Here is a 27,266-nt window from a genome sequence, read left to right as displayed (position 1 = left end):
GAGGCGAGGGAGCGTGGGGCTGGGCTCGGGGCCGCGGCGCTAGCAACAGCGGCGGCGGGGACGCGGGGCACGAGCGGCCGGCGGGGGGCCGTCGGAGGCGCCCGGGGCCGGGCCGGGGTCCGGGTGCGCAGCTCCGGGGGAGCAGGTGGGCTATCCCGCGGGGGCGAGGAGCACTCAGAGGATCTCCGGGCGGCAGGGCCAAGGGCGCGCGGGCCCCGCGGGCGCCGCGGGCTCAGGTGGCGAGAGCCGGGTGTGCTAGTGGAAGCGCGGCGCCAGCCCGTGGTGGTCTGGGTGACCCAGCGTGGGCCCGGCTTGGGGATCGGTGGGAGCCGGCGCGTGGGAGCGGGCAGCGCCGGGCTCCGGTGAGGCATCAAGGAGCAGGCCCCGCGGGGCGCAAAAGTAGCCCCCGGGGACTGGCGCCCCGGCCCGGGCATGAGGCGCGGCGGGGTCCGCAAGAGCGGGAGGACGAGCGGCGGCCGCCGTTGACCCGGCCGGCCGGGAAGGGGGAGAGATGCGGAGCCCGGCGGCCCGTGCCCCACTTCCAACACCGCTGCCGCCGCTGCTGCTACTGCTGCTGCTGCCGCCACTATTGGGAGACCAAGTGGGGCCCTGTCGCTCCCTGGGGCCTGGCGGACGCGGCTCCTCGGGGGCCTGCGCTCCCGTGGGCTGGCTCTGTCCAGCTTCATCCTCGAACCTCTGGCTCTACACCAGCCGCTGCAGGGATGCGGGGACGGAACTGACTGGCCACCTGGTGCCTCACCATGATGGTCTGAGGGTCTGGTGTCCAGAATCCGGGGCCCACATCCCCCTGCCACCAGCGCCCGAAGGCTGCCCCTGGAGCTGTCGTCTTCTGGGCATAGGAGGCCACCTTTCCCCACAGGGCAAGCTCACCCTGCCCCATGAGCACTTGTGCTTAAAGGCCCCACGGCTGAGATGCCAGTCCTGTAAGCTGGTGCAGGCCCCAGGTTTCAGGGCAGGGGACAGCTTAGCAGAAGAGTCCATGGGTGGACGTCGGAAGAGGAACGTGAATACCGCCCCCCAGTTTCAGCCCCCCAGCTACCAGGCCACAGTGCCCGAGAACCAGCCAGCAGGTACTCCTGTGGCATCTCTGCGGGCCATCGACCCAGATGAGGGTGAGGCAGGTCGACTGGAGTACACTATGGATGCCCTCTTCGATAGCCGCTCCAACCACTTCTTCTCCCTGGACCCGATCACTGGTGCGGTCACCACAGCCGAGGAGCTGGATCGTGAGACCAAGAGCACGCACGTCTTCAGGGTCACGGCGCAGGACCATGGCATGCCCCGACGCAGTGCCCTGGCCACGCTCACCATCTTGGTGACTGACACCAATGATCATGACCCTGTGTTTGAGCAGCAGGAGTACAAGGAGAGCCTCAGGGAAAACCTGGAAGTCGGCTATGAGGTGCTTACCGTTAGAGCCACAGATGGTGATGCCCCTCCCAATGCCAATATTCTATACCGCCTGCTGGAGGGGTCTGGGGACAGCCCCTCTGAAGTCTTTGAGATTGACCCTCGCTCTGGGGTCATCCGAACCCGAGGCCCCGTGGATCGGGAAGAGGTGGAATCCTACCAGTTGACGGTGGAAGCGAGTGACCAGGGTCGGGACCCCGGTCCACGCACTGCCACAGCTGCCATTTTCCTGTCGGTGGAAGATGATAATGACAATGCCCCCCAGTTTAGTGAGAAGCGCTACGTGGTCCAGGTGCGGGAGGATGTGGCCCCAGGAGCCCCGGTCCTCCGGGTCACAGCCTCAGATAGAGACAAGGGCAGCAATGCTCTGGTGCACTACAGCATCATGAGTGGCAACGCTCGGGGACAGTTTTACTTAGATGCCCAGACTGGGGCTCTGGACGTGGTGAGCCCTCTTGACTATGAGACGACCAAGGAATACACCCTACGGGTTCGGGCACAGGACGGTGGCCGCCCCCCTCTCTCCAACGTCTCCGGCTTGGTGACAGTGCAGGTCTTGGATATCAATGACAATGCTCCCATCTTTGTCAGCACCCCCTTCCAGGCTACTGTTCTGGAGAGTGTCCCCTTAGGCTACCTGGTCCTCCATGTCCAGGCCATTGATGCTGATGCGGGTGACAATGCCCGCCTAGAATACCGCCTTGCAGGGGTTGGACACGACTTTCCCTTCACCATCAACAATGGCACAGGCTGGATCTCTGTGGCAGCTGAACTGGACCGGGAAGAGGTTGATTTCTACAGCTTTGGAGTAGAAGCCCGCGACCATGGCACCCCAGCACTCACTGCCTCGGCCAGTGTCAGTGTGACCATCCTGGATGTCAATGACAACAACCCAACCTTCACCCAACCCGAGTACACGGTCCGGCTCAATGAGGATGCAGCTGTGGGCACCAGCGTGGTGACGGTGTCGGCCGTGGACCGAGATGCCCACAGCGTCATCACCTACCAGATCACCAGCGGCAACACCCGAAACCGCTTCTCCATCACCAGCCAGAGTGGTGGGGGGCTGGTGTCCCTCGCCCTGCCATTGGACTACAAACTTGAGCGGCAGTATGTGCTGGCTGTTACTGCCTCCGATGGCACGAGGCAGGACACGGCACAAGTGGTGGTGAACGTCACCGATGCCAATACCCACCGCCCTGTCTTTCAGAGCTCCCACTACACAGTGAATATTAATGAGGACCGGCCAGCAGGCACCACAGTGGTGCTCATCAGTGCCACAGATGAGGACACGGGTGAGAATGCCCGCATCACCTACTTTATGGAGGACAGCATCCCCCAGTTCCGCATTGATGCAGACACAGGGGCTGTCACCACCCAGGCTGAGCTGGACTATGAGGACCAGGTGTCCTACACCCTGGCCATCACTGCCCGGGACAATGGCATTCCCCAGAAGTCCGACACCACCTACCTGGAGATCCTGGTGAATGACGTGAATGACAATGCCCCTCAGTTTCTGCGGGACTCCTACCAGGGCAGTGTCTACGAGGACGTGCCCCCCTTCACCAGCGTTCTGCAGATCTCAGCCACTGATCGTGACTCTGGCCTTAATGGCAGGGTCTTCTACACCTTCCAAGGGGGCGATGATGGAGATGGGGACTTTATCGTAGAGTCCACATCAGGCATTGTGCGTACACTGAGGAGGCTGGACCGTGAGAATGTGGCCCAGTACGTCTTGCGGGCATACGCAGTGGACAAGGGGATGCCTCCAGCCCGCACGCCCATGGACGTGACAGTCACAGTGTTGGATGTAAATGATAACCCACCTGTTTTTGAGCAGGATGAGTTTGATGTGTTTGTGGAAGAGAACAGTCCCATTGGGCTGGCGGTGGCCCGGGTCACAGCCACTGACCCTGACGAAGGCACCAATGCTCAGATCATGTACCAGATCGTGGAGGGCAACATCCCTGAGGTCTTCCAACTGGACATCTTCTCCGGAGAGTTGACCGCTCTGGTGGACTTGGACTACGAGGACCGGCCTGAATATGTCCTGGTCATCCAGGCCACGTCGGCTCCACTGGTGAGCCGAGCTACAGTGCACGTCCGCCTGCTTGACCGCAACGACAACCCACCAGTGCTGGGCAACTTCGAGATCCTTTTCAACAACTATGTCACCAACCGATCAAGCAGCTTCCCAGGGGGTGCCATTGGCCGGGTGCCTGCCCACGACCCTGACATCTCAGACAGCCTGACTTACAGCTTCGAGCGGGGGAATGAACTCAGCCTGGTCCTCCTCAACGCGTCCACGGGCGAGCTGAGGCTGAGTCGGGCGCTGGACAACAACCGACCTCTGGAGGCTGTCATGAGCGTGCTGGTGTCAGGTAAGGAGGGGCCCAGGCGACACTGGGGTGGAGTTGGCCCTCGGGAGAGGGCCTGGGCGGCCTTCTGAGGAGGAGCTGCTGACCTATCTCTCTACCTGGGACTGGCCCAGCATTTGAGGGATGCAAAGCAGCTGGGGACAGAACCCGAGGAATCCTGGCAGCTGTGTGGGCCCTGCCTGCCACCCCAGGCGGGGCCGGGCTGCTTCGGTCGGCTGCCCCCTGCCTACCAGCCTGTGACGTGGTGGGGGAAGTGTCGTGAGGCTGTCTTCTCTGTGGTTGCTGAGAATTATGGAAAAAGGCTCTGGGGTCCAAGAGAGCTGGGGCAGGATGGAGGGGACTGTGGCCCAGAGCAGCGAGCCACCCCTTCACGCCTGCCTGCCGCCCGCCTGCCGGCACGTCCCTGTGATCTCACACAGCCTCGGACAGAGCCGAGACTGTGGGGGCACAGGGTTGCCCCCACGGGGTCAGGACCCTGCGGTTGGGCCCCTTCTGGCTCCCGGCTGAGCCACAGACCAGCTGAGGGGGACTTTGTCTAGTACATTCTTTTCCCTCCAGGCAGAAAGAGCCTGGCCTGGCTTTCCCCTTCAGAGCTCCCACAGGAAGTGAGGCTGGAGCTCATTGTCTCTGTCCAAACAGACCCCACTGTCAGAGGTGGTGGTTCGGGGTCCGGCTTGGGGGAGGGGCTGCAGCGGAGCCAGGGGCAGGCCACGGCTCTCCTAGGCCCCCTGCCTCCCCGCGGCCTGGCTCTTCTTAGATGCCAGGCCTTCCCATGGCCCGTGAGAGCCTGGGCTCAGGGGATGGGCTGTGGGGACCATGGTGAGCCAGGGTGCTAGTGGCCTCTGAGGGCAGAGCCCCTGGATCCAGTGGCAAGAGAACAGAACCCTGGGGCGTGGGAGCCTGGCCGGGACCCAGGCCGGGCATTCCAGCTGCTTGGCCAAGCGCTCAGCCTGCAGACTCCTGGACAGAAGGGCTGGGGGAGGAGAGTCGGGGCTGGGCGGTGGGCAACTTTCTGTCTCTCCTGTCGGGAGCAGGGAGTGGACAACAGTGGCAGCAAGGAGCTGAGCCCCTTCCCTGAGCCTGGGAACAGCTGGGGCCCTTGTGAGGAGTGACTGTTAGCTGTGCCTGGGGATGGGTGGGTCAGGGCACCCTCACTCGGACACATCAGAGAGGGGAGAAAGAGCCGCCTGGCGAGCCTCACTTCCACCCCAAGGAGTCCGGGCCAGAAGAGGAGTGAGGCGTGCAAGACACAGGGCGTGGCTTCAGCCTCCTCCCCATTCATAGTCCTTTTGGGACAGATAACTCCTCTCCCCAATCCTCAGGTGGCCACTGGAGCCAGGGCACGTGAGCTTTTAGAGGTCATGGACAGGCTCAGTGCCTCTGGAAGCTTCAGTTCCTCCTTAGTGGGAGGAGGTGGGGGCTGGAGCTCTGCTATCTCGTGTCCTTCTCTGTGCTGGGAAGCAGTGGGGAGGGCCGGAAGGGAAGGGCCTCTCCCTCCTGCCTCCCCCAGTCCACCCTAGGTGACCAAGGGACGTGGGCAGAGGAGGCCCCACCCAGCCTTCGCGCTCCTACCCATGCAGACCCCCAGACCTCGGTTCCCCTAGGATAGAGGGGGAGGCCTCGGCTGGCCCTCCAGCCCAGCCCCACCCTTTCCCCTCGGCCCTGACCCTTGGAGGCAGTCACCACGGCAACCCCAAAGTCCGGGGGGCTGGGGCGAGGGGGATCAGCTCCTGCTGCCCTTTGTTTCCCTCTCTTGCTCTTTGTCTCTTCTTTCTTTCCCGCGTCTGCCCTTGGGGGCCTTTCTGCACTGTCTCCTCCGTGGTCCTCTCCCCATCTCCTGTGTGACTCTCCTCCTTTCCCAGTTTCTCCACTGCTGGCTCTTTTCCTGGGCCTTTGTCTTCCCCTGTTTGGTCTCTGTGTTTTTGCCTCTCCGATTTCCCCCTCTCTTGTTCGCTGGGACTTCAGCTGCCCCAGCATGGGCCGGGTGGCTCTCCTGAGGCCCGAATTCTCCTAACTCTGCTTCTTCTGAACTCTGCTTGGACACACAGGAGTGCCCATCCATGGCCTACAACTCCCACTAGTGCATCTGCCAGGGGAAGGGAGGCTTGGCGTCTAATTCTGCCCCAGTCTGGGACTTGGCACTTTTCCAGGTGTGGCAGGCGAGGTTCTCGTCACAGAGGGTGTTTCCTGAGGTCAGGGCCCATCCCCACCCTCTTCTGCCCAGGAGGATGGCTCAGGCTATGCATCCCCAACCCCGGTTCCCACCGTTGCCTTTGCACCTGAAGGGTGACCCAGGTCAAGGCAGGAGAAAGGAACAAAGAGGAAGGAGAGAGCGGTCCATTGACTGCTGGGATGGGGACAGTAGCAGAGGGGGCAGGTGGCCACAGATGGTGGGCCAGATGGGAAGCAACAGACACACTGGGTGAGGGGTGCAGGCGGGGCCTGGGCCGGCGGAGGGGCAACATGGGGAGGGGCGCGCGTTCCCAGGGCTGACGGTGGAGAGGTTTCTCTTGCCTGCCCCGCCCCTCCCTGGCCAGTTAGGAGGACTCTGTGTGGACTCTGGGCTCCTTCCTGCCCAGAGGGACTCTCACACCAAGGAATCACTGGGCACCAGGTACACAAGGGCCCTGGGCTGGCTCCAGAACTGAGTGCAGGGGGCTCTGAAAGAGGGAGGAAAGTCGAGCCTGAGGTCATAAATCTGGGCAGGCTCCCTGGAAAAGGTGAGTTTAGGGCAGGCTAGGAAACTAGGGGGAGTGTGGACTGGCGGCTGGATAGTCCAGGTAGGAAGGAACAGCTTGTTCAGCAGCAGTCAAGAAAAGGAGGAGCAGAGGTGAGTGATGACAACAGGCTTGCTGGTGAGAGCAAGCGGGCCGCACATTCTCAAGCAGTGAGGCTGGAGGGCAGGTGGGCAGGGGGCCGAGGACACGGCTCAGATGTGTGTCTGGCTTCAGCCTTCCTAGCTGCCGGCGCAGTCAGCCACCTAAAGGTGCTATGACACAGAAGCAGAAGAATCTATTCCCAGATCCCTTTCCTACACCTGTGAGTGTGCGCGTGTGTGCGTAGTTGCTAATCGTGTCCACATCTTTTTGACCCTATGGACTGTAGCCTGCCAGGCTCCTCTGTCCATGGGATTCTCCAGGCAAGAATCCTGGAGTGGGTTGACATGCTCTTCTCCAGAGGATCTTCCCAACCCAGGGATCAAACCCTCATTTTGTACATTACAGGTGGATTCTTTACCAACTGAGCCACCATGGAAGCCCTTTCCTACCTCTGTCCCACCTGAGAAACACTAACTCCTGCCCCATTCCTGCTAGGATGTCCTTTTAAATAACTACTTGGGCTTCCCTGCTGTGTTTCAAAGACCATTTCTTCATTATGGAGATCAAATAGATTCTCATGAACATCTAACTGAACACTTACTATGCGTAGAACATTGTAGTAAATAAACAATAAGAATATCGCTTATAGCCCAACCAAGCCATTTCCCTCACCACTTGGCCTCCAGCTTTCATTTTGAGATGAATAAAATCCATTGCCACGTATTTGTGCATTCAGGTGTGCCCGGTATTTCTGGGCTTAGTGTGTGTGGGTGGGGTGAGACACCAGAGTGTTAGTACTTAGCTGTTTATAAGTGAGTGTGTGGCCTGGGGATGTGGCAGGCACTGGATTTAATGCCATGAGCCAAGTGGGTGATGAGTAGCTGGAAGTCTAGGCCCAAAGGAGATGTCAACTAAGTGGGACTCTGTCTGGGGCTCAGGGTGGAGAGCTACCCAGGCCTTTCCATCTCTGGCCCCCAGAACCCCACAACATCAGGGCAGTGGGTGGTGCTGCCACTGGTAAGGTGGCTCAGCTAGATTTCCTGGGGTAGGGCCCCCTGGGCTACCCTCAGCAACTCAGAGAGTTGGGCGGGAAGAATGCTTTGTGTGGGGAGTTGCCATGGGGATAGCGGGCCTGCGCCCAAGCAGCCACCGGGCTTAGTGGGAGGGGAACTGGGTGGCCCACTGACCCAGTTCACCGTCCATTCTCTACTGCAATGAGGGAGGGGGAACACAGCCAGGGTCAGGGTTGTAATAGTGTTGAGATGAGAAGGCAATGGCACTCCACTCCAGTACTCTTGCCTGGAAAATCCCATGGACGGAGGAGCCTAGTAGGCTGCAGTCCATGGGGTCGCCAAGAGTCGGACACGACTGAGCGACTTCACTTTCACTTTTCACTTTCATGCATTAGAGAAGGAAATGGCAACCCACTCCAGTGTTCTTGCCTAGAGAATCCCAGGGACAGGGGAGCCTGGTGGGCTGCCGTCTATGGGGTCGCACAGAGTCGGACACGACTGAAGCGACTTAGCAGCAGCAGCAGCAACATAGAGGCTAAGGGGGCAGGAGGATTATATTTGTGGGTGTCTCATGGTGCTCTACGGAGAAGGCAATGGCACCCCACTCCAGTACTCTTGCCTGGAAAATCCCATGGACGGAGGAGCCTGATGGGCTGCAGTCCATAGGGTCACTAAGAGTCAGACACGACTGAGTGACTTCACTTTCACTTTTCACTTTAATGCATTGGAGAAGGAAATGGCAACCCACTCCAGTGTTCTTGCCTGGAGAATCCCAGGGACAGGGGAGCCTGGTGGGCTGCCGTCTATGGGTTCGCACAGAGTCGGACACGACTGAAGTGACTTAGCAGTAGCATGGTGCTCTGGGCCCTCTAGGGAGGTAATAAAAAGGCAAAATAAGATCCTTGTGCAGGGAAGCACCTGGTCTGGTATTGATATAAGAGACCAGACCTGTCAGTGGCTTGGGGCAGGGAAAGATACACAAACATTAAAAGATGTGTCCGTGCTTTCCAACGGGCTTCCCTGGTGGCTCAGACCACCAAGAATCCACCTGCAATGCAGTAGACCTGGGTTCGATCCCTGGGTGGGGAAGATCCCCTGGAGAAGACAATGGCAACCCACTCCAGTATTCTTGCCTAGGAAATCCCACAGACAGGGGAGCCTAGTGGGCTACAGTCTATGGGGTTGCAAAGAGTTAACAGGACCCAGTAATTAACACACACACACACACACACACACATGCTTTGCAACAGAGGGTTCTGGAAAGTATGCAAAGAGAACTTCTGGAAATCAATCCCCCTGAGTGCTGCTGGGGGCTGAGCCCTCCTGGAGTGATTCTCCTCAGGTGAGGCATACATTGTCCTAAGGGCTCCTTTATGCCAGTTAAAAAAGGAGAGCCTTTCTTGGCAACTGGGCAGTGCAGGAGTGTGCGAGCAGGGTTCCCGCCCACACTCATGCCCTCCTCCGGGTGCTCCTACCCGGAGCCAGATCTGTGGCTTGGGACCCCTGCCCTCCCTGGGTGCTGACCGTCTGGCCTCCCCACAGACGGCGTGCACAGCGTGACGGCTCAGTGCTCCCTACGCGTCACCATCATCACCGACGAGATGCTCACGCACAGCATCACGTTGCGCCTGGAAGACATGTCGCCCGAGCGCTTCCTGTCGCCCCTACTGGGTCTCTTCATCCAGGCTGTGGCCGCCACGCTGGCCACACCCCCAGACCACGTGGTAATCTTCAACGTGCAGCGGGACACCGATGCCCCAGGCAGCCACATCCTCAACGTGAGCCTGTCGGTGGGCCAGCCGCCGGGGCCCGGGGGCGGGCCACCCTTCCTGCCCTCCGAGGACCTGCAGGAGCGCCTGTATCTCAACCGCAGCCTGCTCACGGCCATCTCGGCACAGCGCGTACTGCCCTTCGACGACAATATCTGCCTGCGTGAGCCCTGCGAGAACTACATGCGCTGCGTGTCCGTTCTCCGCTTTGACTCCTCCGCGCCCTTCATCGCCTCCTCCTCCGTGCTCTTCCGGCCCATCCACCCCGTCGGGGGACTGCGCTGCCGCTGCCCGCCGGGCTTCACCGGCGACTACTGCGAGACCGAGGTGGACCTCTGCTACTCACGGCCCTGCGGCCCCCACGGACACTGCCGCAGCCGCGAGGGCGGCTACACCTGCCTCTGCCGTGAGGGCTACACCGGTGAGCCCTCGCGGAGGGAGGGAGGGGAAGGCCTGGGGGCGGCCCTGGTGGGGGTTAAGGCCGCAGCGCCAGCACAATCAAGCTGAGAACCGGGTAACCTCCTTCTCCTGAGGGAATGTACAGGGTACACTGGCCATTCACAAGTCCTACTTGCTCTTTCACAATCACCTTTGAGGAAGGAAGAGGGGAGCCTTGTTTCTCTGTCCCCAACCCGCCCCCACCCCCAGGTGGTGTAACTGAGGTCAGCGCTGGCCCTGGGGCCAGTCTGCTTGCATTTGTATCCCAGCTTTGACAAGAGCAGCTGGGTGACCTTGGGCAAGTTACTTAACCGCTCTGTGGGGTAGAATTTTTAAATGGGTGATGAATCTACTCCTGTGACAAGGTGGTTGTGAGGATTAATTGAATTTAATACGGGTAAGAGCTGGCCTGTGGGAAGTGCTGGCTGTGATTTAAGGAAATACTGAGTGAGATCAGGTGACTTGCCCCAGGTCTCACCTGGATTTGACGTGAGGCTGGGCCAGTACATGCACCCTCCCAATTGATGAGTGAGTTGCCTTTCAGAGCCGCAGTGGGTGCTTTTCTCCCCAGGTGTTGAGGGGAGGCACAGAAGAGCTGGGGAGACTGGTGGGGTTCAGGTGTGGGGATGGGGACTTTCAGATCATCGCACCTGTGTGACGTGGAGCTCCACCCTTGCCCAGGTGTGTAAAGCAGGGCCTGACCAAGAGGCCTGTTGGCCTATCTCCAGGGGTCTTTACATATCCTGTCCCCAGACTCTCCCTGGGATCTCGCTGCCTCTGCTTCGGCTCCGGACCCCTCCCTGCAGCCTCCTGCTTTCCCTCAGGACATCCCCTGCTCTCCATGCCTTTCCTTCCCAGGGGCCATAGGCCTTGCTCCCTCTCCCCCAGAGCCATGCCCACACACTTCGCCAGCCGTGGTAGGCCAGCCTTGCTGCCTCCCCTGCTGCATCTTCCTGCCCAGAACTTGCCAGACTTGACTCCTCTCAGCTGCTGCTGTGGGTAGGGGGGAGCAGAGGGGTGGGCTGGGGGGAGGGGAGGGAAGTCTTTGTCCAAGAGGATGGGGTAGGGGGGTGCTTAGAGTAGGCGAACAACAGTTTCCATGGAAACTAGAGCCAGTCACTAGGCACTGGAGCTGAGAACCTATCTCTAGAATCTGGGAATGGGGAGGGAGAGAAAAGGGTGGATTTTTCCATCTGATGTTGGAATTTTCAGCTCCTCCGTTTCAGCTCCCAGGGCTCAGTTCCCTACTGTCTCAGCATCTCTCAAGTGCACAGAGGTCCTCAGTCTGAACACCAGGGCTCAGGGTGGGAGTTCCTTGCCCCGTTTCTGGAGAGTCCCCAGCTTCCTGCCCACACCATCCCATAACTCCGACAAATCCAAGTGGAAGCCTGGTCTCATCCCCAGGGAGGGAAGCTGATCTTGGTGCCTGTGAGGGACAAAAGCACCAGTGTGGGGCGGGGGTTGGTAGCAGCCCTTGTGCTGTCCTGCAGGCCCTCTCATCCACAGGCATGCCCCCTAATGGGGCCAGAACACCCCCATGCTTGCTGGGTAGCCCTCACACCAAAGGGCACTAGGACTCGGACCTTGTGATCAGGGACTTCACGGGCCTGTGCTCTTAAGGCCCAGACAAGGGCATGGGAGGGACTGGGAGCCTCTGGGAACTTGCAGGACAGCGATACATGGGACTGTGGTGAGGATGCCCAGTGAGCCAAGCAGGGCATCAAAGGAGCCAGGGTTTCACAGAGCTCAGAGGGATGAGCACATGAGAGGAGGTGGGGATGCTGGAGGGATTCAGAGTGTCATAGGAGTCATGGGAGATCACAGAGGGATCACTGGGCGCGAAGGAGTCCCAGTCCCCCAGGCACCTGGTGCTCACCTGCCTGACTTCTTGTCCAGGTGAGCACTGCGAAGTGAGTGCCCGCTCAGGCCGCTGCACCCCAGGAGTCTGCAAGAACGGGGGCACCTGTGTCAACCTGCTGGTGGGCGGCTTCAAGTGCGACTGCCCATCCGGAGACTTCGAGAAGCCCTTCTGCCAGGTGACCACGCGCAGCTTCCCTGCCCGCTCCTTCATCACCTTCCGGGGCCTGCGCCAGCGCTTCCACTTCACCCTGGCCCTCTCGTGAGTGCCTGGGCACTTGGAATAGGGGCCAGGGACAGCCTGGGGGGCCTCCTGTTCGGTGGACGAGGTGGGACGTCAGGCGGTGATGCTGTGTGGCAGGTGGGGAGGGAGGTGTTGGCAGAGCCAGGCCTGTACTTGGAGTTGCCCTGTACCCTTGGCTGGCAGGCCCCTCACCCACCAGGGCCACCTACACTCCTCCCAACCCACCCTCAAGGGTGGGAGCCAGGATGCCAGGGTCGTGCCGCCAGTCCTGGTTTGTGCTCATCTTCCACGCTCTAGCCATGTGGCCCACAGCCTCCGCCCAGGAGTCAGCCCTCGGGAGATTTCTGAGTAGGACCAGGGCTGGTTAGGTGGCTGGGGTGCTGGCATCCAGGTGGGTGCCCCATTCCCTGCCCCCTCCCCCACTCCCACTCAGGTTTGCCACCAAGGAGCGCGATGGGCTGCTGCTGTACAACGGGCGCTTCAATGAGAAGCATGACTTCGTGGCCCTCGAGGTGATCCAGGAGCAGGTCCAGCTCACCTTCTCTGCAGGTGATCCCGCAGCCCCGCGTCCTCGCCCGAGTCCCTGTGCCTCTCCGCCCTTGACCCCGAGTCACACACTCTCCCAGCCAAACCTGGGCACAGCCCAACCGCAAGTGCCCTGTCCCCATTCCCAGCCCTCAGCTGGTGTCTCAGCTCACTTGGGTCCTTTCCTCAGGGGAGTCGACCACCACTGTGTCCCCGTTCGTGCCCGGAGGGGTCAGTGACGGCCAGTGGCACACGGTGCAGCTGAAGTACTACAATAAGGTGGGTGTGGGAGGGGTCCCGGGGGAGAGGGCCCTGTCCTGGGCTCAGATGCTCTCCCAGACCTGGGTGGCACTGCCTTGCTGGGGGCTGGTCATGGTCTGTCTGGCTGAACGGGGAGGAAGGGAGGGGGGGAACTTGCTGCCTCGCCAGGCATTCCTATCCTGCTAGGTGGTACAGACACTTCCTATTCCGCTAGGTACAAACACAAGTGGACCTTAAGGAAGGTAAATGGTCATGTGAGCACACATCTGTGTGCATGTGTACGTGTGTATACCACACATGTATGCGTGTGTAGCAGTACACAAAGGGAGTGTGTATGTGCTGGTGTTTTCCTGCCTGCTGGCCCATGAGTGGCCCTGGCCCACTCTTTCCCCTCTCTGCCCTTCCCTGTCCGCAGCCACTCTTGGGTCAGACGGGGCTCCCGCAGGGCCCATCCGAGCAGAAGGTGGCTGTGGTGACCGTGGATGGCTGTGATACAGGGGTAGCCCTGCGCTTTGGAGCTATGCTGGGCAACTACTCCTGCGCTGCCCAGGGCACTCAGGGTGGCAGCAAGAAGTAAGGAGGGGAGAGGGCTGGGGGTGCAGCGAGGTGTGGGGCCACACAGGGAGGGAGGGTTGTAAGGGGGGACTTTGGGAGCCCTGAAATGGTAACCAATTCCTTTCTCTTATCTGGCCACCCTTTGCCCCTGCTCAGCCCTCTGCACGGGGGCTGGGTGGGGGCACAACCGGCAAGTCTGGGGGATTCGAGCTAGCCTTGGGCAGCAGTCTGATAGAGCAGCTCCAGGGTGGGGCTCCCCTTCCCCTGGCTGCTCTGCAGGGCCCCTAGGAGAAGGAACTAGAAGCACCCCACTCACCCTTACGTCTCGGCCGTTTCCCCACCCCCCCACCCCGCCTGCCAGGTCTCTGGACCTGACAGGGCCCCTGCTGCTGGGTGGGGTGCCTGACCTGCCCGAGAGCTTCCCTGTCCGCACCCGGCAGTTCGTGGGCTGCATAAGGAACCTGCAGGTGGACAGCCGCCACGTTGACATGGCCGACTTCATTGCCAACAACGGCACCATGCCTGGTATGGGAGGCGGGGTCAGGCTGAATGCAGAGCGGTGGGATGTGGCTGGTGTGGGGGCCCTTGGAAGTGGGGGGCTCAGAGCCCCTGTAGCCACTGCCACAGGTTTTCTGTCAGGAGCCTCTGCCTGAGCACCCTTCTCTTCATTCTAGGGTGCCCTGCCAAGAAGAACGTGTGTGACAGCAACGCTTGCCACAACGGGGGCACCTGTGTGAACCAGTGGGACGCGTTCAGCTGCGAGTGCCCTCTGGGCTTCGGGGGCAAGAGTTGTGCCCAGGGTAGGTATGGGGGCAGCTGTCAGAGGTTGGGGCCTGGGAGCTGTCAACAGTGCTGGGAACCCCAGCAGGGTTGGACCAGGCCCTGGGCAGGGCCCGGCTGAGCTTGGCTGTGGGTGGAAAAGCGTGTCTGGGCAGCGCCCTGAAAGGGTTAGCACGGGAGACAAAAGGCCCAGTCAGAGGCAGGCCTGGGCACAGAGTGGGGTGGACCTGGAGCAGGTAGATGCTCTGGAGGGCGGGGCAGCTGGGGAGCCTGGGCACTAGGAGGGGCAGTACCCTGCCTCCCACGGAGCTGCCCCCACTGAACATCATGCCCCCTGGGGCACTCGGCCACTCCGCCCCTCAGAGTCTGCCTCTGTCTGCCTGCCCAGAGATGGCCAACCCGCAGCGCTTCCTGGGCAGCAGCCTGCTGGCCTGGCATGGCCTCTCACTGCCCATCTCCCAGCCCTGGCACCTCAGTCTCATGTTCCGCACACGCCAGGCCGACGGCGTCCTGCTCCAGGCTGTCACCAGGGGGCGCAGCACCATCACTCTGCAGGTGATGCAGGGAGGGGTGAGGCCGGCGGGCCCTGGCACGGGTTATTGGTCAGAGCTGGCTGGGCGGGGTCTTTCCCAGGAGAGAAAAGGCAGCTGGGTTCCTTTGGTGGATCACTGCTGCCATCTCTCGGGCCCACAGGAAATAATGCCTTTTCCTCCCTGGCCTCAGCAGGGCAGCAGGATGGGTTTGGTGGCTCAGGTAGGACGGTGGGCAGGAAGATGAGCTGATCGAGGCAGTCTGCTGACCCTCTTTTCTTCTGGTGCCAGCTTCGGGAGGGCCGCGTGGTGCTGAGCGTGGAGGGCACGGGGCTCCAGGCCTCATCTCTCCAGTTGGAGCCAGGCCGGGCCAATGATGGTGACTGGCACCATGCACAGCTGGCGCTGGGAGCCAGTGGAGGCCCTGGCCATGCCATCCTGTCCTTTGACTACGGGCAGCAGCGGGCAGAGGGCAACCTGGGCCCCCGGCTGCACGGGCTACACCTGAGCAACATTACCGTCGGGGGTGTTCCAGGGCCGGCCAGTGGTGTGGCCCGAGGCTTCCGGGGCTGTTTGCAGGTAAGCCTCCTGCTCTGCCTTCTCACTGCCAACATGGAGAAGCCCATTCCACAAAGAGCCAACACCACTGCCCTCTCCCTCCCAGGGTATTCGGGTCAGCGAGACGCCTGAGGGCGTCAGCAGTCTGGATCCCAGCCGTGGGGAGAGCATCAACGTGGAGCCAGGTTGCAGCCTGCCAGACCCCTGTGACTCGAACCCATGTCCTGCCAACAGCTACTGCAGTGACGACTGGGACAGCTACTCCTGCAGCTGTGATCCAGGCAGGCCAGGGGTCCAGGGGAGCGGGACGGGTCAGCAGGTGTGGGGCGGGGTGGGGCTCACTCTGGCTTTGCCATGTGACCTGGGGCTAGTCACCTCACCCCTCTGAGCCTCTCATCCTGCACTGCAGAGCTACAGCCAGCTGGTATAGCTGCTCAGAATAGAAGGAGGTGAATGAGGGCAGGTTTGAAGAAAATGCCAGGGGAAGGTGGGGACTGAGTGTCTCTCGTCTTGCTGGTTGGTCCCAGGTTACTATGGTGAGAACTGCACCGACGTGTGTGACCTGAACCCGTGCGAGCATCAGTCCATGTGTACCCGAAAGCCCAGTGCTCCCCGTGGCTATACCTGCGAGTGTCCCCCCAGCTACCTTGGGCCATACTGTGAGACCAGGTAATGCGGATCCATGCAGGCAGCTGGGGCCACTGCCGATGTCCGCTGTGTCCCTCAGAGCCTGGCTGGGCCATGGCTGGGGTCAGAAGGGCCACTCGTGGCTACAGGGTAGCTGAAGGAGCTCATTCCTCCCTGGTCCCTTCTCCGCAGGATTGACCAACCTTGTCCCCGAGGCTGGTGGGGACACCCCACATGCGGCCCGTGCAACTGCGATGTCAGCAAAGGCTTCGATCCAGACTGCAACAAGACAAGCGGCGAGTGCCACTGCAAGGTGACTGCCCCGAGCCAAGCCTGCAGGGCGACTGCCTCGGCCGCTGTCCTGTACTTCCTGGGCCCTTGCGGGGTGGGCGGTGGAAGAAGCCTCCCCACAGAGCGCTGAGGGCTACGTGCCTTTGATCCACTGGGGCGGGCCAGTGGTTATTTGTCCTTGTGTGCCCGGGCCAGCTGTACTGGTTGTTTGCAGCCCATTCTAATTGATTGGTGTCTCACTGGTGGGTTCAATTCCGAATCACGACCAGTTAATAAATACTTTGAATGTACCATTCTTGGGGGTCAGGGAACCTCTCTCCAGAGGGGCCAAAGTGAGAGGATCCGTGAGCACCCAGGGAAGACAGCTTGAGCCAGCGACCCCGTGTCCCTTCTCCCTCTCAGGAGAACCACTACCGGCCCCCTGGCAGCCCTGCCTGCCTCCTTTGTGACTGCTACCCCACGGGCTCTCTGTCCCGAGTCTGTGACCCTGAGGAGGGCCAGTGTCCGTGCAAGCCAGGCGTCATTGGGCGCCAGTGTGATCGCTGTGACAACCCTTTTGCTGAGGTCACCACCAACGGCTGTGAAGGTAGGGCTCTCGAGATGGGTGGGTGGCCCTCCCTGCTGTGTGCCAGGCCCCAGTGTCCCAGGGAGGCCAGGAGCTGGGATGGGTTGCAGACCTGAGGCTGCCTTGGGAGGGCTGGGGAGCCCAGCCATCGCTGTAGGGGGACAACTGCTCCTGAGTGATGGTGCACTTCCTTGCAGTGAATTACGACAGCTGCCCGAGGGCCATCGAGGCTGGGATCTGGTGGCCCCGTACCCGCTTTGGGCTGCCTGCTGCTGCCCCCTGTCCCAAAGGCTCCTTCGGTAGGTGCTGGAGGCCCAGAACATGAAACAGAGGACTTGGCCTTTATCAGTAGAGTGAGGGTGGGGAGCCCCTGGCTGCAGACCCCCCCAACTTCTGGCCTCCAGGTCTGGGGGATTCCATGTCCCATGCTTCCGTGGCTCAATGCCCCCCTGCTCCCAAGTTTGCCTAGATGAAAGGTGTCTACATTTTGGACTTGTAACAAAAGTGCTGAAAACCTGCAGCGTGCCTGGCACGGGGCTGGGTACTAGAGGTTCAAAGATGAGTCACACAGGTTGCTATCTTCAACTCACCACCTCGTACTGGAGTTATGCCACTAGAGAGATGGCCTGGGGAGCAGGGGACACGAGGTGCTGTCCCAGGGGAGCTGCAGGATGCAGGCTGGTGCTGGCCCTTGGACTGACCATGAGCAGAGATCAGAACAGAGAGTGTGTGGCAGAAAGTTCAAGGTGGTGGCCGGAGTAGGGCAGCCGAGTCCGGGGCTCAGGGAGGCCATTCCTGTGGCCCTCCTGTGGGTTGATCTTGCAGAGGTTTTGGCTCTGGTGTTCCACACACGCTGGGGTACCGGACAGCAGGGCCCTTGTCTGCTAGTCCCCTGTCTCCGGTCCATGGAGGCTGGCCCCCGGCAGAACTCAGCGAGGTCTCTCCCTGAGGCCTGCGCTTCTGGCTGCCTTCCCCCAGGGACTGCTGTGCGCCACTGTGATGAGCACAGAGGGTGGCTTCCCCCAAACCTCTTCAACTGCACATCGGTAACCTTCTCAGAGCTGAAGGGATTTGTAAGTGAACCGTCTCCTCTCCTTCTCCTTGCCCCTCACCCCGTCTTCACCCAGGATGACTTGCCCGCCTCCCCAGTTTTGAGAAAGGGGACTCCGACAACTCCAGCTCCTGCCTCCAGGGGCCCCTGCCCAGAGGCTGTCTCTCCCCTTCCCGAGTCTTTTTACTCTGGACTTCCAGTTCTGCCCTCTGGGAACCTCACTGTCCCCTTCCTGTGCTGACCCCCCTGCCTGTCTTGGTCCCAGGCTGAGCGGCTTCAGAGAAACGAGTCAGGCCTGGACTCGGGGCGCTCCCAGCGGCTGGCCCTGCTCCTGCGCAATGCTACCCAACACACGGCTGGCTATTTTGGTAGTGATGTCAAGGTGGCCTACCAGCTGGCCACGCGGTTGCTGGCCCACGAGAGTGCCCAGCGAGGCTTTGGGCTGTCCGCCACACAGGACGTGCACTTCACAGAGGTGGGGCTCAGAGTGGGCAGGGAAGGTGGGGTGGGAGGAGGTCATGGTGAGTGAGCCAGCTCCTGGTAACCTCAGGGCAGAGTGGGGGGCACTCCCCTCTCTGCTTTCAGGGAGCTCCCAGCCGGCATGAGGCTTCCATGAGAACTTCTGATGCATGGCGCAGCACATGGGTCATTTAGAGCACCTCTTCCCGACCCTTCTCAAAGCAGGGTACCCACAGAGAATAATGTTTGTACGAGGACCTGGTCTGACCAGGCTCACCAGAGGAGGGGCCCTCCCCACAGGCCCAGGACAGGGAGGAACCCGCATCAAATAATCTGTGTGGGCATAGGCACAGGCCCTGGGAAGATGTTAGAGACAGGAGGAAGGATTCGTGGGCAGGGCATGGTGGGGAGTGAGCCAGGGCTGGTCCAGGACAGGCTGGTAGGGACGAGGAGTGAGGCTGTGGGCACAGCCTGCTGTGACCGTGCCCACCCTAGAATCTGCTGCGCGTGGGCAGCGCCCTCCTGGATGCGGCCAACAAGCGGCACTGGGAGCTGATCCAGCAGACGGAGGGCGGCACTGCCTGGCTACTGCAGCACTATGAGGCCTATGCCAGTGCTCTGGCCCAGAACATGCGGCACACCTACCTGAGCCCCTTCACCATCGTCACGCCCAACATTGGTGAGGCTGCCGGCGGGCCGGAGAGGGTATGTGCAGGGCCGTGCCCGGGGCCTGTCCTCCTCACCTAGGGTCTGACCTGTGCCCTCTCCCTAGTCATCTCTGTCGTTCGCTTGGACAAGGGGAACTTCGCTGGGGCCAAGCTGCCCCGCTATGAGGCCCTGCGGGGGGAGCGGCCCCCAGACCTGGAGACAACGGTCATCCTGCCTGAGTCTGTCTTCAGAGGTCAGTGGGGGCCGAGGGGTGGGTCAGGGAGCCAGGCTGGGGTGTCTGTGAAGGACCCAGCTGAGTAGACAATGTCCCGATCCCAGAAACGCCCCCTGTGGTCAGACCTGCGGGCCCCGGAGAGCCCCAGGAGCCGGAGGAGCTGGCTCGGCGGCAGCGGCGGCACCCGGAGCTGAGCCAGGGTGAGGCTGTGGCCAGCGTCATCATCTACCGCACCCTGGCCGGGCTGCTGCCCCATAACTACGACCCAGACAAGCGCAGCCTGAGGTGAGCGGCCGGGGAGACAAGGAGTGGGTGGGGGTGCCAGTCAGTGGGTGAGCCACAGAGAGGGACCAGGGGTTGGCAGCATCTCAGGGTGATAAGAAGGGTCCTCCAGTCACGCAGGGCTTCCCAGGTGGCGCTAGTGGTAAAGAACCCACCTGCTAATGCAGGAGACATGAGAGATGTGGGTTTGATCCCTGGGTTGAGAAGATCCCCTGGAGGAGGGCATGGCAACCCACTCCAGTAGTCTTGCCTAGAGAATCCAATGGACAGAGGAGCCTGGCGGGTTGCAGTCCATAGCGTTGTACAGAGTCGGGCATGACTAAAGCGACTTAGTATGCGTGCATGCCACTCACGCGAATACTGTGGTAACTGTGCCTGCCTGCCCAGAGTTCCCAAACGCCCCGTCATCAACACACCCGTGGTGAGCATCAGCGTCCATGACGACGAGGAGCTCCTGCCCCGTGCTTTGGACAAGCCAGTCACAGTGCAGTTCCGGCTGCTGGAGACCGAGGAGCGCACCAAACCCATCTGTGTTTTCTGGAACCACTCAATCCTGTGAGCCTGCACTGCCCTGTGCCCCAGGGCTGTGGGCAGAGCCCCCCAGGCCCCAGTGCACCCCACTCTCCTGTCTCCTGACCCTGCCTCCCTCACACAGGGTCAGTGGCACTGGTGGCTGGTCAGCCCGAGGCTGTGAAGTCGTCTTCCGCAACGAGAGCCACGTCAGCTGCCAGTGCAACCACATGACGAGCTTCGCCGTGCTCATGGACGTGTCTCGGCGTGAGGTTGGGCCCGCAGGGCTGGGGGTGGGAGCCCAGGGCTCTGGACTGGGTGCTCAGACCCTGTCCATCCTAACCCCCCTGTCTCTCTGCAACCCCCCCTGCAGAATGGGGAGATCCTGCCACTGAAGACGCTGACATATGTGGCCCTCGGGGTCACCCTGGCCGCCCTCCTGCTCACTTTCCTCTTCCTTGCTGTCCTGCGCGCCCTGCGCTCCAACCAGCACGGCATCCGGCGGAACCTGACAGCCGCCCTGGGCCTGGCTCAGCTGGTCTTCCTCCTGGGAATCAACCAGGCTGACCTCCCTGTAAGATGTTCCTCCTCACCAGAAACCTTCCCCAGTGTCCCCCGCTCTCATGGTCCCATGTCAGTCCTCCCCAGTGTTCCCCTCAATCCCTGCTTCTGCAGCCATGAGGGGTAAAGAGCTAGCTGGGGCCTGGCGCATGGCTTCTGCCGCTCCAGCTCCCCCTGGTTCCCCAGCGCACCCTAGATGTACCTTCCTATGGCCCAGACTCCCCGCTGGAGCAGCATCCAGCACCCAGGCCCTCCTCTCCAGTCTGGTGAGAGCAGAGCCCACATCCTGGTGTGGCCTGGGCACTGACCGGGCGTGGCCTGGGCCCTCAGTTTGCCTGCACAGTCATTGCCATCCTGCTGCACTTCCTGTACCTCTGCGCCTTCGCCTGGGCTCTGCTGGAGGCCTTGCACCTGTACCGGGCACTCACCGAGGTGCGCGATGTCAACGCCGGCCCCATGCGATTCTACTACATGCTGGGCTGGGGCGTGCCCGCCTTCATCACAGGTACCCCCACCCCCAGCCCGGGTCTTGAGGTCTACATCCCTAGGGCCTCGGTGCACCTTTATGCCACCTTCTCCCACGTACATCCCAGGCCCGGAGGCCCCACATCCCTATGCCCCGGGCCAAGTTCTCCACAAGCGTCCCTCTCGTTTAACTCGGTGCCTGGGAGCCCCACCCAGGGAGAGGGTCCCCTAGGCTGGAGAGGCTGGCATGGACAGAGGGTGGACAGTACACTTCCTCCCCTGCACCTGGCCCTTAGAGCCCACTTGACCGCTTGACTGATTCCCAAGTCCCTTGACCACCCCTCCCCACCGCTGTCACCGCCCTCCCAGGTCTAGCTGTGGGCCTGGACCCGGAGGGCTATGGGAACCCCGACTTCTGCTGGCTCTCCATCTACGACACACTCATATGGAGTTTCACTGGCCCCGTGGCCTTTGCGGTCTCGGTAAGTGCTAGAGAGTGCCTGGTGATGGGGCGGAGCAGGCTAAGCGTGACCTCAGGCTCCACTTGAGGAATGGCGGAGGCGTCCCCGGGGGTGGGATGGAAGCCGTCTGTGTCCTGACGATCCCCCCTCACACCCCCTCCTCCCCTGCCAGATGAGTGTCTTCCTGTACATCCTGGCGGCCCGGGCTTCCTGTGCTGCCCAGCGGCAGGGCTTTGAGAAGAAAGGCCCTGTGTGAGTATGGGCTGGGGGTGCCTGGGCAGTGGGCGGGCACCAGCGTGGGAGGCCTCGCAGCCAGACTCACGGCCCCCCGCCCCCAGCTCGGGCCTGCGGCCCTCCTTCGCCGTCCTGCTGCTGCTGAGCGCCACGTGGCTGCTGGCACTGCTGTCTGTCAACAGTGACACCCTCCTCTTCCACTACCTCTTCGCTGCTTCCAATTGTGTCCAGGTACTGGCCCGGCCCATGCCCTGTGGGAGGCCGCTGGAGTTGTGTATGGGGGGAGCTGGATTAGGAGGTACCTTAATCAGCACTTACAGTTGCTGCTTCCTGCCTGTCAGGGCCCCTTCATCTTCCTCTCCTACGTGGTGCTTAGCAAGGAGGTCCGGAAAGCACTCAAGTTTGCCTGCAGCCGCAGGCCCAGCCCTGACCCTGCTCTGACCACCAAGTCTACCCTGACCTCGGTGAGGGAGCCAGGGGTCTGGGAGGTGGAGGGGTCATGGGGAGTATGAGGCAGGCAGAGGCAGGAGGCCCAAGGAGCCCATTCTCTGTGCTTTTTGTCCCACTTTTTCTCCATCCTTACATCCTTTCCTGAAGGAAGAAGGGGTGGTGAGATGGTATGTGTGGCCTGGGAAGAAGGGGCATGGTTGGGGGTTGGGGAGGGGGGTGCTGAGTTGAGAGAGATGGGAGTGGAGCATAGGAGAAAGTGGCCAAGACAGGTAATCAGTCATAAACGCCCCACACCTGAGAGTCCCTGTGTGTCTTGGTAAATCTGTGTCTCCCAGGATGCTCTCAGGAGAGCCATCTTTTGCTAACAAGCCCCTATTAGACAGCCAAGTCCAGGGTATTTGGGATACATAGAACTACAGCAGAGCTACAACCACTACTAGGCCCTGAAATCGGGGGCAGCAGGGACGTAGTGCCTCTCTCTCCAGTCCTTGGTACATGGCGGGTAGAATTTAGGGCAAGCTCCCTCAGCCCTTCTACTTCCCAGCCTGGGGCCACCCCATCCCACTCCCCAACGTACTAACCTATCTGTTCCCCACTTAGTCCTACAACTGCCCCAGCCCCTACGGGGATGGAAGGCTGTACCAGCCCTATGGAGACTCAGCCGGCTCCCTACACAGTGCCAGCCGCTCGGGCAAGAGTCAGCCCAGCTACATCCCCTTCTTGCTGAGGTGAGGCCTGGTGAGGCGGGGTGAGGGTGGCGGGCTGAGGAGAGAGGAAGGGCACCAGGCCTGCTAGACCCAGGCCTGGCGGCTAGGAGTTGGGTAGCACACACCGTGGCTGACACGGTGGCAGCTTGAACCTAGAAGTGGTGAGGGACATGGGACAGGAATGGGAAAACCCAGGACAGACAAGAGAATGAGACACAGGAGAGGAGCCAGGCTGATGCCGCCAGTGTGTCTTGTCTTCTTAGGGAGGAGTCCACACTGAACCCTGGCCTGGGGGACCCCGGTGGCCTGTTCCTGGAAGGTCAAAACCAGCAGCATGGTGAGGACGGAATCTCCTGATGGCCAGTGGCGGGTGGAGGCCCAGCCACCCAGCTTTTACTGAGGGTGGGTGGTGGCGGATGGGCTGTCCGTGATCTCTCCCCACCTGCTAGATCCAGACACAGACTCCGACAGTGACCTGTCCCTGGAGGATGACCAGAGCGGCTCCTATGCATCTACCCACTCATCAGACAGCGAGGAGGAGGAAGAGGAAGTGGAGAGGGAGGCAGCCTTCCCTGGAGAACCGGGCTGGGACAGCCTGCTGGGGCCTGGGGCCGAGAGACTGCCCCTGCACAGTACCCCTAAGGGTGGGCCAGTGCAGGGCTGTGGCCTCTGGGGGCAGTGGGAGGGCAGAGGGGCTGGCATTTCTGGGAGGTGAGACTAGGGTGGTGATTCTCCTGACTGCCTTCTCTGGGCCTTATCTACTTCCTCTGTCCACCAGATGGGGGCCTGGGGCCTGGGAAGGTCCCCTGGCCAGGAGATTTTGGGACCACAGCAAAGGAAGGTGGTGGCAATGGGGCCTCTGAGGAGCGGCCACGAGAGAACGGAGATGCCTTGACTTGGGAGGGGTCCCTGGGCCCCCTTCCAGGCCCTTCTGCCCAGCCTCACAAAGGTGAGTGGGGTATGCACAGCTGCATGCTCCCCATTAGCAGCCCCCCACCTCACACCAGCCTGTGGGCATGCTCCTTCCACCTGCCCCACATGGAGCCCACCCTCTGGCCCACAGGTATCCTCAAGAAGAAGTGTCTGCCTACCATCAGTGAGAAGAGCAGCCTCCTCCGGCTACCCCCCGAGCAAGGCACCACGTCTTCCCGGGGCTCCTCAGCCAGCGAGGGCAGCCGGGCTGGGCCCCCTCCCCGCCCTCCCCCCCGGCAGAGCCTCCAGGAGCAGCTGAATGGGGTCATGCCCATTGCCATGAGCATCAAGGCGGGCACGGTGGATGAGGACTCGTCGGGCTCCGAGTGAGTGTGGCTGGGTGGGTGGATCAGGGTGCAGCCCCGCCGAGGCCCTGCCTCCAGACCTCCCTCAGGCCGCCCTGGTTGGCAGCAGACTGTGGTCCGGGGCCCTTCAGGCCACGTGCCCACAGACACAGTGCCCCATGGGGTTGAGTGGGGGAGGGCAGGGAGCTGGGGTTGCTTTTCTGCTTCCTTCTTTGGGGAAAGCTTCTCCCTGTCTCCTCTGCTCTGACTAACCCTCTGTCTGCCTTGTCTGTCACTTTGCTTTCCTGCCTCTCCAGATTTCTCTTCTTTAACTTCCTGCATTAACCCTGGGCCGTGGTTCCTACACCCTGAGGCTCCCTTACCTTCCCCAGCTGCACTCATGCCCCCACTCCTGTCTTGTGCTTTATCCTGCCCCTGCTCCCCGCCTGCCTGCCTGCAGCAGCGACGAAACATCCATCTGAGGAGCCTGGGCCTTGCCGGGAGGGGCACCCACCCCACCCCAGGCCATCTAGTGCCAACTCCCTTCCCCATCATCCCCCTCACTGCACTTTGGACCCCTGGGGCCAACATCTCCAAGACAAAGTTTTTCAGAAAAGAGGAAAAAAAAAAAAAAAAGATTTAAAAAAGGATCTCCACTCTTCATGACTTCAGGGATTAATTTTTTTTATACGCTGGAAACTGACTCCCCTTTCCCTCCCCTAAGAGGCTAGGACCCCCCAGGATGCTCTCCCAGCCTCTCCTCAGTTTCCCATCTGCTGTGCCTCTGGGAGGAGAGGGACTCTCGGGGGGCCTGCCCCCACCCCCGTCTGCCATCACCAAAAGGAAAGGACGAAGCCACATGCGCCCAGGGCATTGTGCCCTGCGGGCTGCACCGGGCGGGCCTCAGCGCGGCAAGGGTGGCAGGACGGAGGGCGCTCCTCACCCTGCCCGTGCTGCCGCCTCCAGGAACTGCAAAAGCCCTGTCCGGAGAGGGGGCAGAAGGACTCGGAGCCCCCGGACCCCCAAATGCTGCATGAACACATTCTGAGGGGAACCCGCGCCCCCGGGCGGCGGCCGGGCCACCCCGCCCCTCTCCTTTTCCTGGACTCCGGCCGCGTGCTGCAGCCCGGGTGTTTGCTCAGTTCGCTGACCCAAAAGTGCTTCATTTCCCTGCCTGCCCCGTGCTGGGGAAGGCCAGTCACGAGTTAAGTTGCGCTTCTTTGCTATTGTATGGGTGGGACAGGGAGGAGGAAGACTGCCAGGAGTCGGGTCGCCCCCTGCTGTCTCCAGCCCAGGTCTGGAGTCCGGGATCCTGTGTCCACTCTCCCTCCTCCGGGACCAGACAAACCCCACTGACCTGCTGTGGCCTCTGAGACATGTTCTATTTTTATCTCCTTCTTGGAATTGGCTCTCTTCTTCAAAAGACCAAGTCCTGTTCCTTTTTCTCCCCCTCACCACCCAGCTCCCTGCGAAGAGAGAGTTAATATATATTTTTTATTTATTTGCTTGTTGTGTTGGGATGGGTCCAGTCCCAGGGGGTCTGACATGGCCATCACAGGTTGGGTGTGTACCCAGCAGTCCTGGCAAGGGGGCCTAAGGCCCTTGCCCTTGCTCCAGGCTGTCATCTCCCCACCTCTCCTCTTCCTCCTCGGTTTTGCCAGCTGCTATTCACTGGAGTCACCATTTACACTAAACATGTATTCCAGACTTGTCACCGACTTTCCTCTGGAGCAGGTGGCTAGAAAAAGAGGCTCTGAGTAGAGAAAATATTTCTATTTCTCATTTGTAAGGCTGGTCTCTGGTTTTTCTGCCATGGATTCTCCCCCCCTGGCCTCTCCCCTCGGCAATTCATGCAAAAGGTTAAAAACTTAACTGGTTTTTACTACTGATGACTTGACTTAAAAAATACAAAGATGCTGGATGCTAACTTGACACTAACCATCTGATTGTACAGTTTGATTGTTACTGTAAATATGGTAGCATTTTGTGTTTTGTTTTTTCATTTCTCCATACTACTGAATAAACTAGTTCTGTGCGGGCTGAGCACCGTCACTGTGTCCTCCTGTGTGCGGCCCTGTCCTTCCAGAGGGGATAGGCCTGGTCTCTGGAAAACAAGAGCAGGCAGGGCCCTGGGAGGGCCCAGGTCAGGGGACTCAGACATCCTCTACCGACACTTGCAGCAGTGAGCTACCCCCGAGTAGCCTCATCAGTACTGAGCCCATGTCCTGGCATTTCCAAGGAAGATGTGACCGATAGCAGGGAAAGGATGCTTTTCACCAGGACAGGAGGGACCTGTATGGCTGGAGAGGCTGCACAGAGCAGGCAGGATTCCAGCTGAGTCCTGTTCTGGGAGCAGAATTCAGGAGGTAGGCAGGGCTGAGTTAAGAGGCTGGTGGGAATTGAAAGGTGCTCAGTGACTAGGTACCTCCTGACTTCACTGCTCTGGGCCGTCTTGTGTTTCTCCACATCAGAAATAAAGCAACTATTCATACTCTAGCCAGCTGTACACTCTTCCACATCATTTGTGTTCCCAAGTTTTGTGTTTTTTCGATCTGTTCAACAAACCAGATAGGGACTTCACATGGGGGCCACAGACGGGAGCTGTTTGGAACAAACACTGGAACCAGACTGCATGACTTAATCTCTCTGAGCCTTAGTTTCCCTGCCTGCAAAATGAGGATGATGGCTTCTGCCTAATTGAGCTTTTATGAGAATTAAATGAGTTAACACATGTAAGTGCTTTGAACAGTTCACAGAGCATAGTAAGAGGCCAACAAACCTTGGCTTCCATCCTTGGTGCTACTGGGTTGGGGTGGAGGTAGAGTGCAGAAAGAGAAAAAACAGAAAGCCTGACCAAAAGGGAAGGAAGTAAGCAGGTAGCAAAGGAGAAGGGCAGCTGCTGGGGGGAATGGGGGGGCTCCTCCCCAGCTGACGCTGCCTCCTTAACACTGCAATGTTGCTTAAGCAGATTTGCAGCGGGATTGGAAGAGCCGTTAACCTTTAACCAAACCCCAGACTGACCTAAAGGGCAAAAGGAACGTGTCTTATCCTCTTTGGCCACCAGGTGGCAACAACACACGGGTCTGCTGCTTATTTTGCCTCAGGATCCACAGGACCTGGCCCACACCCAGGCCACACAAACATGCCATCTGCTGGCCACGCCTCAGTGTGTGCCTGGACTTGCTTCTGTCAGACACCAGTGCAGGACGCAGTCGGGATGCACACCTGACGTTCTTGCCTCTGCCAAATTTCTCCAGAGCTGAACACTCAGTGTCTGTCTCCACACCCCATCCCTGAACTCAATGT

General features: G+C 60.6%; 1 protein-coding gene across 3 annotated transcripts; it reads left to right on the top strand.

Annotated features, from left to right (window-relative positions):
* Positions 1-26,003, top strand: CELSR2 (cadherin EGF LAG seven-pass G-type receptor 2). 3 transcript variants are annotated; one of them, XM_044944600.2, is made up of 34 exons: positions 1-3,812; positions 9,184-9,831; positions 11,745-11,967; positions 12,383-12,498; positions 12,665-12,753; positions 13,151-13,308; positions 13,652-13,815; positions 13,965-14,090; positions 14,459-14,625; positions 14,892-15,179; positions 15,265-15,439; positions 15,686-15,827; positions 15,978-16,098; positions 16,479-16,662; positions 16,839-16,940; positions 17,620-17,714; positions 17,958-18,167; positions 18,647-18,830; positions 18,924-19,052; positions 19,139-19,319; positions 19,704-19,871; positions 19,972-20,098; positions 20,200-20,400; positions 20,718-20,892; positions 21,222-21,334; positions 21,486-21,565; positions 21,652-21,778; positions 21,889-22,011; positions 22,598-22,725; positions 22,968-23,041; positions 23,154-23,348; positions 23,483-23,653; positions 23,768-24,002; positions 24,687-26,003. In XM_044944600.2, exons 1-34 carry the CDS (start codon positions 512-514, stop codon positions 25,006-25,008), a joined length of 9,042 nt encoding a protein of 3,013 aa, XP_044800535.2. In that variant the 5' UTR covers positions 1-511; the 3' UTR covers positions 25,009-26,003. The 3 variants fall into 3 exon arrangements, with proteins under 3 accessions (XP_044800535.2, XP_044800536.2, XP_006052222.3); XM_044944601.2 differs by having other exon boundaries at positions 24,421-24,797; XM_006052160.4 differs by having other exon boundaries at positions 24,278-24,797.
* The last annotated feature ends 1,263 nt before the right edge of the window (positions 26,004-27,266 follow it).

Source organism: Bubalus bubalis, chromosome 6 (genome assembly GCF_019923935.1).
Source record: "Bubalus bubalis isolate 160015118507 breed Murrah chromosome 6, NDDB_SH_1, whole genome shotgun sequence".
Taxonomy (NCBI): domain Eukaryota; kingdom Metazoa; phylum Chordata; class Mammalia; order Artiodactyla; family Bovidae; genus Bubalus; species Bubalus bubalis.
The sequence above is the reverse complement of the archived record's forward strand: the minus strand, read 5'-3'. Positions and strand labels throughout refer to the sequence as shown.

What these genes read in the sequence shown, in the direction of transcription:
- CELSR2 (XM_044944600.2), top strand. Translation starts at nt 512, where the DNA reads ATGCGGAGCCCGGCGGCCCGTGCCCCACTTCCAACACCGCTGCCGCCG. An exon ending in CATCGTCACGCCCAACATTG is followed by an intron (nt 18,831 to 18,923) that starts GTGAGGCTGCCG and finishes CCCTCTCCCTAG; the next exon opens with TCATCTCTGTCGTTCGCTTG. An exon ending in CCAAGTCTACCCTGACCTCG is followed by an intron (nt 22,012 to 22,597) that starts GTGAGGGAGCCA and finishes TTCCCCACTTAG; the next exon opens with TCCTACAACTGCCCCAGCCC.